General features: G+C 38.6%; 1 protein-coding gene across 2 annotated transcripts in view; it reads right to left on the bottom strand.

The window, feature by feature from the left end:
• Positions 1 to 6,033: 6,033 nt before the first annotated feature.
• Positions 6,034 to 13,757, bottom strand: part of STRN (striatin) — a 95,227-nt gene continuing 87,503 nt past the window's right edge. For both annotated transcript variants that reach the window (XM_067562673.1, XM_067562674.1), the window contains one exon: positions 6,034 to 13,676. In XM_067562673.1, the coding sequence (XP_067418774.1) occupies positions 13,507 to 13,676 (170 nt within the window). In that variant the 3' untranslated portion in view covers positions 6,034 to 13,506. The remainder of the gene's footprint in view (positions 13,677 to 13,757) is intronic.

Here is a 13,757-nt window from a genome sequence, read left to right as displayed (position 1 = left end):
GATATATTTTTGATGTCTTGAAAGTATTAGGCTATAGGTGATGTCAGCTGGCATCTATTTTTTTCCACTCACTAAAACTTGATAATATATGTTCATTGTTTATCACAGTTCATGGAGGGAAAGGGGAGAAGAGTTAAATGTTACTTGAGAGAAACAAGTGGGTTCATGAACATCAGCAGCCATTGGAATTTGTAGCCCATTATGCTTGGGGAACAGTGAAAAAGGAAATGGTAAGAAATTAATGATGAAATATTAAATGAGTTTCTGTGGCTCACTTTGCATAGCCACCACACTTTGAATAAAAACAGTGTCTGCCTGCAAAAATACACGTTACTACTCAAAAAGTCATTACAGTACAATCCTTCCAACCCTGGCTATCCAAAAGCAATCATTGCATCGAAGACAGGTGAAGGGAGCTGCACCACGCTGCAGTGATTGCCTAGAGGCATGCATTACTTCACAGTACAGATGCCCTTAGTTGAACAAGGAGATTATGAATTCATTGCATTTATGAGACTGCTGCAGCTGTGTAGCAGCAAAACACACACACACACACACACACACACACACACACACACGTACGTCTAAGGCACTTTGTGCTCTCATGGGGCCAAATTCGGACTCCATAAGTCCTGAATAGACCAGTTTGCCCTGGGGGGCTTAACAGAGTGTGAGGGAACAGAATCTTTCCATGGAGCTTCAGCAGAAAGATGTGGGTAGCCACTGGATGGCCACAGTTACCATAAGCAGCATCTGTCCAGGCACAGCTGTGTGTGGGTTATGGCCCATGAATTTGTATAGGCCCAGATCCTATCCTCATGTCTCACCGCCCTACATGTATCGTTTCCCCAGGGTGCATAGGAGATGGAGTGGCCTCCTCCTCATGTCTGGTCTCCTCAGACAATGGCACTGGGGCATTTCCACACACGAGAGAGCAAGATCCATCTCACTAGATTTACATAAACTTTCATTTCGCAACTGAGCATTTGCCACTACCATTGAATTAAGGGTAAGCTGGAGTTTGCTCCATGAAATCAGGGGGTGCTGTGGCTGCTCATCACCTGAAAATCAGACTCTGTGTTTGGTAGATAGAAGTGCAAATTTTAGGGCCTGAGACCAACAATATCAGGCCATTTATATCTTAAAATACCCACCCCCTGTAATTCAATCAGAGCAGCAAAACTGCACAGATACATTCTGCACCCAATGCTTTATGTTAGATGACACAGAATCTATAGAAAGAAGCAATTGTATTAGACTGGTGTAATTCAACTCCCTTCTTCTTTCAGGAGGAATGTGTTTTATTCCAACTTTAATTCAATCTAATGCGGCCTTGATGGATAGGATAGGGGGACCACAGACACACAAAGGGATATAAAAGCTACTTGTATGATGAAGCAGAGGGCTGCCTCAGTGCCCTCTAGCCCAAGATGCAGTCCTCTTGGCTTTAACAGTAAATAAAAATCAGCAACAGGCACAATTGTCTTGACTCAGAGCAGGAGAACTCCTTCTTCTGCAGAGTTGCTGGTGTGCTGTAGTTAATGCTGCTGTGCTGCATGATAAGGAGTCATTTATAAGCTAGACAAAACAAACAAAGGGGACTTACAGGGGAGTGAGGTGCAGTTGCTCAATTTAGTGTTTGAAAAGCTATTTTTTCTTGTTAGAGGCTAGTTAATCTAAATGACTAAAGCCAGGGCCTACATTTTAATCTTCTAACTATTCTTAATGCAGTAGTTTACCTTTTAATGCAACAAAAAGTCATAGCATGTTTAGCTGGATACTGAATGTACTCAATCAAGACGAGAGATAGATACTAAGACACTACCAAGTAAGTCATTTGTATTCATATAAAGGTACAGACAACTGAACTTAGGAGCAGTGAGGGCCATTTGCATGCTTTAGGACATTTTCATTTTTTTGAACATTTTACTCTTAAAAATAGCAAATTTGATAAGCATTTACCATGACGGCTTTCAAATGCTCTTCGCTTATGTGTAGCAAAGTTCAGTGACCATTCTCCATCTCAAGCATGCAAGATTATTTTTCAAAAGGACACTTAAGGTAAACCACTTAAAAACACAAAACAAAAAACTTTTACTGAACAACGATGCCATGAGAATTTAATTGCCTGTGTCCTTGAAATGATCCTTAAATTGGCACAGCCCAAAAAGTGAAATTTTGTGTTTTTAAATGTCTCATTTTAAGGGCTTATTCTACAGTTGTGGAATTACCACGGATATCAATGGGACTCCAGTGCATGGAACAAGTGTAGAATATATCCTGTTATACATTAAAGAAAGTTTACCTTGGACAGCAACCAAAGTTCTGTACGGGTCATCTGCTAAAAAGCCCCTGCTAAGAACATTTTGTTAAAACATGGGATAGTAACTTATGTGTAAATCTCCATAAAAAAAGTTTGTTCTTGTATATTTGTGAAGGAAGCAGAACTCGTTTTGTAACACATCTGAGCTATTTTAAGAGCTTTTCATAATACAAGTTGCTAAACCTATTGCAATAAAAAACCCATAAAAGGTGTATGCAGTATGTCTTGCATATTTGAGATACTTAAAATGGTATTTTTAAAACTGTACATCCAAATATTGTTGCTGCATTTTAGTTTTTACAATACAAATAGGGTTTGCCTAAATCTAGAGATAACACCTTGGGTCTTGCTGACCTCGAATAAAAAGGTTTCTGTGCTTTTAAGTTTAACATACCTGGCTGAATTACCTCAAATCTTGCAAAGATACTTGGAAGAGAAAGTCAAGTCCAAACAGTGTAAACTCGTAGAAATTGATACATCTCCCTGCAACCACCAGAGAGGAAGGTTGATGTCAGGACAGAGGGGACTAGGTGTGAAACTTCTCTCACATAATGCCTGAGGAGGATCTGTAGAAAACATCAGTGTGAAAGCTGTGGACCTCAGATAATTGACTGGGGTGGAAACCCAAAACCCTGGTTTCCAAGCTGGTGGCTATGGAACGCCATTGACTCCATTGCTGCAATGAAACTACATACTGCAGAAAGCTGATAGGCACCTAAATACCATTCAGAAATCTGGCCCAGAGTCTCTTACCCCTCCTCCAGCAGGGTGTCTAGTTTATCTGTAACTTCCATTATGTCACCTAAATACCTTTAAAAAGCTATTCGCTCCAAAACAGGATCTATCATTTGAGCTGAAGGAAAACCCCCTTAGTTGATAGCAGCAGCTCCTTATCTTACCTTAGTGTTACATATGCTCTCTGCAGCCTGGTTGACTGGGCTCATGGAGTATAGAATAGCAGCTAATGCTGGTCTTAGTAGCATCAGGTTCCACAGCAGCTAGACAGAAGATCTGCCTGGACATAAAGAAACCACCTGGGCATAGCTTGGTCCCAAATGGTGTTTACACTAACTATATACACACATGCAAGGCCTAGCTATAGGCCTACATCTGAACGCACCAACTTTTTAAAAGGATACCACTCTATCCCTATGATCTGCACACGGCTATCTGCTGCCCTTTCCCATCTACATCAGCCACACTCACCTGGATACCTCACTTCCCCAATCAGAGATGACTTGATCTGAAACTCTCCATAACAGAGTTAAACCTAGGGACCTTAATACGAGGGGATTGGGTGACTTCAAGCCTTCTTGTTTGAACACAAACCTGTGCCCCAGGTGGAAGGAGTTTATGTGCCATTTCAAGACTAACCGGTGTGGTGCTTGTGGAGGAGGGATACAATTGGCTCTGGATTGAAGTGGTTCTGTGCCTGGAGCCCATGATCGTGACATCACAGGCAGCTCAAAGTGTGTGGAGCAGACTGCCTGGCTGCCCCACAAAATACACCTTCCTTTGCAGGCTGGGTGGAGCAGCCACTGCTGGGCTGGTCGCAGAGTCCTTACTGCCTCCCAAGGGCCAGGAAGTGGGGTGGGAGCTATAGGATGGGGTGGGACTTCTCCCCCTTTGGCCAGTAGCCCACTGCCCTTCTGTTACTGTTTGAGTGGCTGACGTGGGTAGGAAACCCCATACTGCTGCTGTTCTGTGGGGATTCAGCTGCCATGACTGGTGGTAAGCTTTCAGATGAGAAGCTTCCTATTCCCAGTTGCTGCTTTCATGTTTGGGCAGCCAGGGGGAACAGATCCCCCTGGTTGCTGCTCCTCATAAACAGGCAGACAAATTCTTCCCCTTCCCCCTGCTTTATTGCTGCTCTTGCACTGTATGCAATATTGCGGTAATACATTCCCAGTGATTAGGGAAGCTTTTGGAATTAGCTAGCCCGGCAGGGGGCACTGAAAAAGTCCTTTCTTCATGTCACTAAAGCATGGATCACCACAGCCACATTGACACAATCTCTTGCCCCGCCTAAATGGAAAGAAAGCATTACTCATTACTGCTATCTGGGCATTCAGAGTAGCGGGGGGGGGGGGGGGGGGGGGGGGGAGAGGAGGAGGACGACGGACGACTTCCAGGCTGTGCAACACCTTAAACCGTAAAATGGACTCTCTCTCAAGAGCAAGATCACTGTAACTGCTAGCTCCTTAAACAACTTCCCTCTGCCTATTGGCATCAGCGCTCTCATTTCTGGACAGAACTTGAGCCAGCTATTTTTCATTCAGGTTCTTAAATATACCACCAGGCAGTTGGGCAGCAGCAGTATAAGACTGTCTATGCTTGATGAGTTACCTACATGCTGATGGCATTATACATAGCCCATAAAGTCTCAATCTCCCCATGCAGCTTGTTGAACAGAATAAGTAACCTACTTGTTGAACAGAATAGGTGACAGGACTGAGCCTTGGGAGACGTTACAGATTTAGAAATCTCAGCCACGTTGTTTATATCTAGCTCTTACTCATACTGAAGGGCAGGGGAGGTGGGTATGATTTTCCTGCTTCTACAGCAGTTCCTCTCTCTCTCACTACATTTTGTCTAGGTTAACTTTTGCCCTGCAATTATTAAAAGGACTAAAGATAATTTTTGGTCATTTCCATACTTTTAAAATTTCTATAGTATACACACACATTAGTCAAAACATACATACTACCAACCTTAACATTAAAGGCATTTTTTTTATCATCATGGCCAATAAAACTATGCACCTACGAAAATTAATAAGGGGTATAAACCCTCATGCTTCCATTCATAAAGCCCTAATAGTCAGTAGTTGGTTTTGGAAGAAACTTTCCTATGTGGGCAGGTTACTGCTAAATTGTACAACAAGGGTATTTTACACTTACCACTCAAGTGTCTGATTCTGGTCATTATTGGAGACAGGATTCTGGACCAGATACACCTTTGTTCCATTCTGGTAATTCCTGTTTTCCTACGGTGGAAGAAATTGGGAAGAGGGACAATTCTCCCAGCCACTGAAAAGGAGGCTGGGGCTCTTCTCTACCCTGCTCTGAACTCAGAGAAAACAGGACAGTTTGCTAACAAGATTTGCTGTTTGATTCGATATACATTTTTATATCACCCTTCTTACTGAGAATCTTCCAGGAGTGCATTAAGAAACATGACTGACATCTGTCATACGTGGTTCATTCTCTAGCATCCTCTCCTCAGGGGAAGTAGAACTGTGCGCGCATTATTTTTTTAAATGTACATGCTGCTATCTGTTTGTGAGAGAAAGCAAGATTGAAGCACATTGTGTTCCTCCCCTCTGATTACTTTGATAATCAATCCCTTTCACAAAGGAATTTACTGTACTAGAATACGCGCGTCTAACTCCCATTGAAGACACTGGAAGTTGTCTGCATTACAACTGCATAAGTTGTAAGATGCCACTGGTGTCAAGACGGCATCATTATAAGCAGCAGCACATGGAAAAGTAGATCAAGTACAAGGAATGAAAGGTGGATCATACTTAGCCCAGGAATGGAAGAACTGCTTTAGCAAAGGTCAAATTTAAAAGGAAAATTCAGATGACACTAACATGGTTCACAATGGAATGTGCTAATACACATCTGTTGGGCTCTTCTGGTGTGTTCTCACACTCTATATGCTTACATATTTCTTATAAGACAAAATTATGGACACAATACAAAATGTTGAAAAATAGTATTTATTAGCACCCAATTTACATGTACAAGTATATGGTACAAATAACATTTACTTGCTACTGCAACATTAAATAAAGCCAATCTTAAAAACCATTGCTTATTTCTGGAAGTCCATGTGATTTTGCTCAGGCCAGAATGCGGCCTGATATCCCACTTCACTACTGCCGTATCAGTATAAATACCTACATGATTACCTCAATGTTGTCTCATTTTAAACTGCACATCAACATAAGCAGATCTACATAATTTTAATGACAAAATAGCTACTTGGCTTATCAGACAAGCAAATGTAACTTTAAATACAGCTGACCCAATACGTTCCACAACCAATAGTTTCATTGCAGTTCATAAAAACAGAAAACCTAGAGAGCTCCTATTTAGATGTCCCAAAATATACAAATAGGTTTTAAACGACTGCTCTGTGACTTTTCTAATTTTGCAGTTTTGTATATATGTCTAGGATTCTGAAAATGAATACTGAAGTACTGAAACGATAATAAACTTTTAACTGATAATACAGTGCTTTCACTCTAATACAAAAAATGTCTTGTCTGTTTGACGGTAAAAGCATTTAAAAATTGTAGGGATTAAAATAAACTGTTAGATTTTCCACCATGAATGCAAAATCTTTTTGAAATTATAAAAGATTTGCAATTTATGGATTCTTAGTACTGGGAGAACTGGTTTCTTTGCAATTTAAAAAATGGATATATCACTTTTAAAATAATTAATTCACTGAGTACGAAACAGTAGCATATAATACCACCAAATTACCACGTTTATAACTTGTACATAATCTCATACTGAACCATAAGACACGAATTGACAAGCCCACATTATTACTCAACAAATAGATATTTTCCATCTGAGCCACCATTTCACAAAGCACCTGCAGTCTGACAGTTACACCAAAGTAGTCATTCAGGACATTTACTGGTGCACAACATAAGAACACCAAAGTAACGTGCATGCTCAACCTTTATCCCTGTTAATTGTTTTCAAGGATGTGTTTCCACGTTACTCTTGGTAACTGGCACCCTTTCACTTCAATTTTCTTTGTAGCAGCAGAAGGTACAGATTTAGGAATGTGGGAACTGCAGTCACCACCTGTAACCTGTACTTTAGAAGGGGCACTGCCAGGTAGCTTTGGTCCAAATACAGTTTTTGTTTTTTTTTTTGGGGGGGGGGGGGAGAGAAGAGTACAGGAATTAAAACAAAAAGCAAGCTGCATTAATGGTGAGAAATTAAACATATTTGAAATTACTTCAGTTTTAACTATGAGTAGTAGTAGTCCCAGAGGCAAAGAAATTTGTCTGAAAGACTGTTTTAATTTGAGTGTTTCTTTAAGAAAACAATTGAAGATATTCATGCAAGACACACTGCAAGCAGTGGGTATACTGATGAATGTCCATGGTAAGGAGTTGTTATACCTATGATTAATAGAAAATAGTACACTGAATAACAGTTTTATTATCCTGTATTCTTATAATTTGCTGAGATTCATGATTTAAGGAAACCACTGCATATAGTACAAGACTCCCTTTCAATCCACTCGAGCTCCGAAGGTACAAAATGTTACTTGTTAACATGATCTTTTTGTATTTTCAAAAATAAGTTGCTCCAGATTGTTAACATTGAAGTGATACTTCTGAAATCTATTTATGTTTGTTGTAAATGCTTGATTGAGATGAAACAATAATTTGGGAGCTATACATTTGAAAAAAAACAAACAAACCACATTTAAATACCACAATTTCAAAGGAAGATAGAATAAAAAAAATCTTAATGGAAAAGTGTCAACCTGAAGTCCATCGTTTATCCCTTATACAATATTTTTGGCTCCTTTTAGTAAGTAAGCCACAAAAGTAATGAATATATTTGGTTTGGCAAGAAATTCTCTCTTCACTTTTAGAAAAGTACAAATGCAGCTGAATAACTCTTTTCTTAACCTTTCAGCTTAAGACTTTGGTACTAAGGAGCAAGGATTTCTCAGACTCCGAGCAAGTAATTTTGGGAACCTGCAATTCAAGGTGAATGAATACAAACAGGACGTTTAGGCTTTATCAACACAGGGCTTTGAACAGTTTAAAAAATGTGCTTAAGCATGGTTGTGGTCTTACTGGATCAATAACATGGGTTGGCAGTGTAGCGAGGATCAAACTGGTTTAAAAAAATATCGCACTAGCTCAAGAAGAGACTTGCATTAATGTATATTTTTAATCTAGCTACAGTATGGATTGGTTTTGTCCATGGTGACAAAGTGTCTTTAATTGAAAATGAGAACCAGGTGGGTGAGGTAATATCTTTTACTGGACTAACTTCTGTTGGTGAGAGAGAGAAGCTTTGAAACTACCTAGAGCACTTCTTCAGGACCTGAAGTAAAAAGAAAAAATGTCTCTTTCCTCAACAGAAGCTGATGAAATAAAAGCTATTACCTCACCCATCTTGTCTCTCTAATATCCTGGGACCAACACAGCTACAACACTGCAAACACCAAATTAGAACCCTCTGTTGCACCGTTCAACAGGATTTACACTGAGATCAGAATCGCAAAGCAAGGTCTTACATCACAGAGTACTTCTTGGGTTTCAAACAAACAGTCTTCAAGCAACAACATTAAGTTAGCAAGTAGGATTAAAAAGAACGAAAATTCACTAGAATCAGAAACTAAAATTAAAAAGAAGTAGGTCCAAAAATGTTTTTTTATTTTTTTTAAATTAATGAAAACTGAGATGCTGGAGGCCTGAAATCCCAACTGTTCTTCAGAAAGTCTCTAACCAGGAAGTCAGTGTTATTCAATGAAATTCACCCTCCAAAGCATGAAGTCCACAACAAGTGGGATTTTAAGGCTCCATGAATTTTTAGTTCAAGGGATTCAAATGGTAAGAACAAACAAGACTATGAAAAAGGTGGATACTCTTCAAATAGTTATGTTAGTAAACAAGGAAAAGTCATACACCATCCGAGGGGTTGATTTTGCAAGATTTTCACTGACAGGAGCAAACTCATTGACTGAATAGGAGTACTTGCCTGAGAAAGAATAACTTAACATAGGGCAGGGGTAGTCTATTTTTTGTCAAGGTCCACATTTCTTGGCCAAGGTATAGCCACAGTCCAGATGCCAGAGAAACCTTTTTCACACCACCACAACGACAATAAGTAAACAAAAAGATTTCGCAGTCCAGATTTGGCCCGCGGTCAGCTTATTGACTACCCCTGACAAAGGAGTTTGATCTGGCTCACGCCTTAATTTTTCACCATCCTAAACTTTCTCCATTTAGTTCCATTTCACATCAGGTCATCCTTCAAAAGTTAACTACCATTTTTCTGGTTTGCAGACATGCTGCTCAGGTAGCCTGATGGGCAAAATGTTGTCTACTACTTTACTATTGTCACCCTTGTCATGTTGAGTAGTACCTGACATTGCAAGGGGTTTGATTAGCAGATTATGTGCAATTTATAGTTACCAGTGTTGTTCTACAAACCTAAATCCATTTATACCAAAAAAGTCAAGTTACGTCACTTTTCTGTGTAGCCTCCGCCACAAAATACACAAGTCAGATAAAACGGTAAATTCTCACACTTTATGGGACCTGGGCACTATCTGAAACATTTGCCTCAGGGAGGAGCAACAGATTAAAAAAACCCACCAATTTACTACAGAGCTACTCTATGCCACTCAAGACAGAAATAGTTAATTTGACTGTAGCTTTGAAGCTCACCATCAGGAAAGATCCAAGTGATAACATGAATGAAGCTTATGCCCAAATAAATGTGTGTCTTTAAGGTGCCACAGAACTCTCGCTGTTTTGCTGAAAACAGATTAACACTAAATTGTGTTTCAACTAGTCCAATAATTTTGTACATGTATTTTAGTTAGCTGAATCATAAACATACAAAACAGCACATGGCTTATCCTTATAAATTGGAAATGAAAATGAGGATGTTTAAACCTATTAGATCATTTTCACCAAATAAAGGTGTTGCAATTTCTCCTTTCAACTGGACTTTACTAAAAACAAAAATGAATAGCATGTGAACTTGATGAGGAAATAGCATAATGATAGAATGTAATGTATCGAGTTCTATGGAAATGCTTAGTGAAGCTACTGCAAGGATAAGAGTTGGGTCCAATCTTGTGAATATTTTCATTGGTGGCCCACACACACTAATGAAATTAAAGATTATATTGAATTGGGAGGAGTTGCACATAATTAGAGAAGAAAACCTGGAAAGCAATAATGTTGAAAATTGCCTAAAGAAGGATTTGAGTTTGAGATCTGACAGCAGCAAAAAGATCAATACAATTTTGGGCTGTGGGAGCAGAGGTATCACAGAACACAGAGGTTAACAGACCCTCTCTATACTGGTGCTGATGGCACTGCATCTGAAATAGTGTGATCAGTTTTGGACAGCAAGTTATGAAGAAATAAACTGACAAATTGAAAGGGCTACTGAGAAGACCTATGAAAATGATCAGGAGCTGTAGAGATTTGACTTGTGAGAAACAATTAAAAGAGCTAACATGTATAGCTTGCCTAAGAGACAATTACGCAAAAGACATAATAAAAGTCTACAGATATCTGCAGGGTGTAAACACCAAGCACGGAGCGGAACTATTCAGTACAAAGGAATGTAAAGTGGAATAATGGGGTGAAATTAAGAAAAGAAATATTTAGACTGAATATCAGGTAAAACTTTCTGGCAGTGAGATATCTAAGCACTGGAGTAGTCTTCCAAGGGAAGTAATGAAAACCTAATCATTTGGGACATATATAAAACCTCACTGTCATAACATTACTAAAATGCACAATAGGGTAACTATCCCATTTTGGCAGGAAGATGGACTAGATAGCCCAAGAAGTCTTTTCGATCCCTAACTTCTATGATGATGTTAGGAAGAGCTGACAGGCTCATGCACAGTATCCTGCAGTTCTGCAAGTACGTGAGCAGATACAGTAATAACACATTAACATCAATTATGAAGACCAGCACAAAAATATATATTCCACAACCTCTTTGTAAGGCTACATTTGTTTTTTAAAGGCACCTCATCCTCTAGCTATTGCCAGCTTTAAAAGATTCACTTTTCAGTATGAGCAACAGATCAACAATAAGAATGGAACATCTTTCAATTCACATTTGAATAGCCGCTTTTTCTTACATTCAAATTTTAATCAGTTAGAACGATAGTCTCTAAAAATACGCATGCTTGCCTATTAGTTTTATGTACAGCAATCTAAACACCTGAAACTACGTATTATATTTTGTAAGCAAACAGCACAACATTCATTTCATACTTGTATCGTTATCCTTTGTATACACAAACTGAGAAGAACTCTTAATACTAAAACATTAAAATGCACCCATGAAGTCTTCCCTTACAAGACACATTTAATACATGTTTACAATATATATACACATATATAATATACATAACTTTTAGAATTTTTCAAATAAATCTTTGTAATTTCCTTTCCAAAAAGAAATAAAATAATGACAATGAAAGAACAAGAGTCAAGTACACAAAAGACTTTTAACAAAGTTGAATGCTCAGTTGTGCAGCCAGATTTCCCCTTTTTTATCATATAAAACTAAATAATTTGAGCTATTATAGTAATCTGTTTAGTGGTAAAATTCTAACATTATTTAATGGAAATATTTTGTACATCAATATCACAACCTGAAATGTCTGAATATTCTGAGCAGTAAAAGGTATTCCAGGGTATTTAGCATTAAGTATAGTAAACTAGAGGCTCACACAGTCTGGGGCAACTTTTTATCATAAAGCAATATAGTGGCACGGAATGTTCATCTAAACTCCCCATTGTGATCAGTGGGGTGTTCTGCTTAAGTGTGGTTCTGCTCTGAAAAGTCACTCTAAAAACAGCATTGTGTCCTATGTTTACTGTATCTCAATGATTCCTATTTCCAGCGTGTCAGTTTACAGGAAAAGATTTCTTTATTAACTTATCCTGGGATTTGAGAGTCATGCTGGGTTCTTTCCTTCTCACATCACCACCAGTAATAAAGAATCTGCATAATTAATTACATTCTACAAGTGGAACTGAGGGCACCACTCCCGTAAATGGATTTACAGAAAGGTAACTAAGTCTGATGGTGTCCAATAGAATAAAATCTACCTTACTCTCTCTCATCTGTGATGGCCCTAAAGGGACAACAGGATTAAAAGGCAGCAAACTTATTTCTGTCACTAAAATAAACGAATACACTCTGAATACACCTAGGGACCAGATCAGCTGAATAAAAAGGTGCCATTTTTAAACAGCCACTTTTCACATAACCACACTTTAAAGATCAATGGCACAGTATGCCCCACACAGGGGGAACATTTCAAAAGTTCCAACAGTTTGAAAGTTAGAGAATCTCTCTAGAACTAGTAGTATCTTTCAAACTGGTAAAACTTTGTAAAGGCACCTACTCCATTAATCTGATAGTGAGGCTCACAGAGAGTACTATGAATCCATGTGTATTCTTAAGAGGAAATCAAGATTTTCATCCACAGTGGCACCTTTTTCTGTAGGAACAGGAAGAAATAACACATATTGACTAAACTCTGCTAGAGGTTGCTGTGGGAAGTTTTATTACAATTTATTGTGCCTGACCACCAACAATAAACGGTATTACAAATCTGAATAAATTAAATCCCTTGTTACAGTATATACAGACTGTATCAGCCTGTCTCATTAATTGCAACTTAGACTATGGGCTAAGCTTCTAGCCACTTCCTAACATTCTTTCAAAAAATTAATAAAATGTATAAATTTTCTGCAAACTAAATATCTGCTGTATAACATAATAGATTTAACAAAACATTACGGCATTAATTATTTTTTAAAATTAGTAATTTTTTCCTTTTAACCAAATTTACCTTGTGTTACCAGCCAGGTGGGCTGAGATTAACAATCTCCTCTAAACATCATTTAGACATTAATACCAAAGGGATGAACAAGTGAAATTCACATGGTAGCCCAATGGTCATGTGAAAGGTCACCTTTTTCAGTTACTTAATTTAAGTATGCAGTTTATAAGATTCCTTGATGAGAAACAAACTGAGAAATTCCACTTCTCTCCTCTCTCCCTGCAGCAATCAGGCCACCTATTTACTTGCCCATCCCTCTATAGTGTCCCATTTTATTAGCAGAGAATACATAGACCTAGTTTCGCCCAAGGCCTGCCTGGACGAATATTCACACCCTCAGAAATAAAAGCGATTCTTTTGTTGACATTTGAAACAGAGTTTCCAAGTTCTCAGCACCAGCTGAGCTCGCAGAAACCTGAAGAAACCTTAATTTAGAAAAGAGCACCCTGCAAAAACTAAACCATTACAAACGTTCTCTGAATTACAGGGCAGGAAATGAAGATTCTTGCCCATGTCTTCTTCTCTGTTGTGCAGCTGGTTAAATATACAAGAGCTAGAGTTGAAAGGGAAGCACTATGTCATACGAAGACCTTAGCCAGAGCATCTGCTCCTGCACTGGCAATATAACATTTGGATGGGTGAAATGCCACATCATGAATAGACTCATCAAATTTTTTGCGATGAGCAGTAAATTCTTGGATACAGGTTTTGCTTTCAAGGTTCCATAAGCGAATTGAACAGTCATGACCTATACAGAGAAAGAGGGAAATATGTTTTCTTAATTGTAGTAAACATTAAAGTTATCATGATAAAGGAAGAGGTTAACAGT

The sequence above is a fragment of the Emydura macquarii genome, unplaced genomic scaffold (assembly GCF_026122565.2).
Source record: "Emydura macquarii macquarii isolate MOO-44397 ecotype Brisbane River unplaced genomic scaffold, CSIRO-AGI_Emac_v2 contig_2457, whole genome shotgun sequence".
Classification (NCBI taxonomy): domain Eukaryota; kingdom Metazoa; phylum Chordata; order Testudines; family Chelidae; genus Emydura; species Emydura macquarii.
This window is presented reverse-complemented; position numbering and strand designations above follow the sequence as displayed.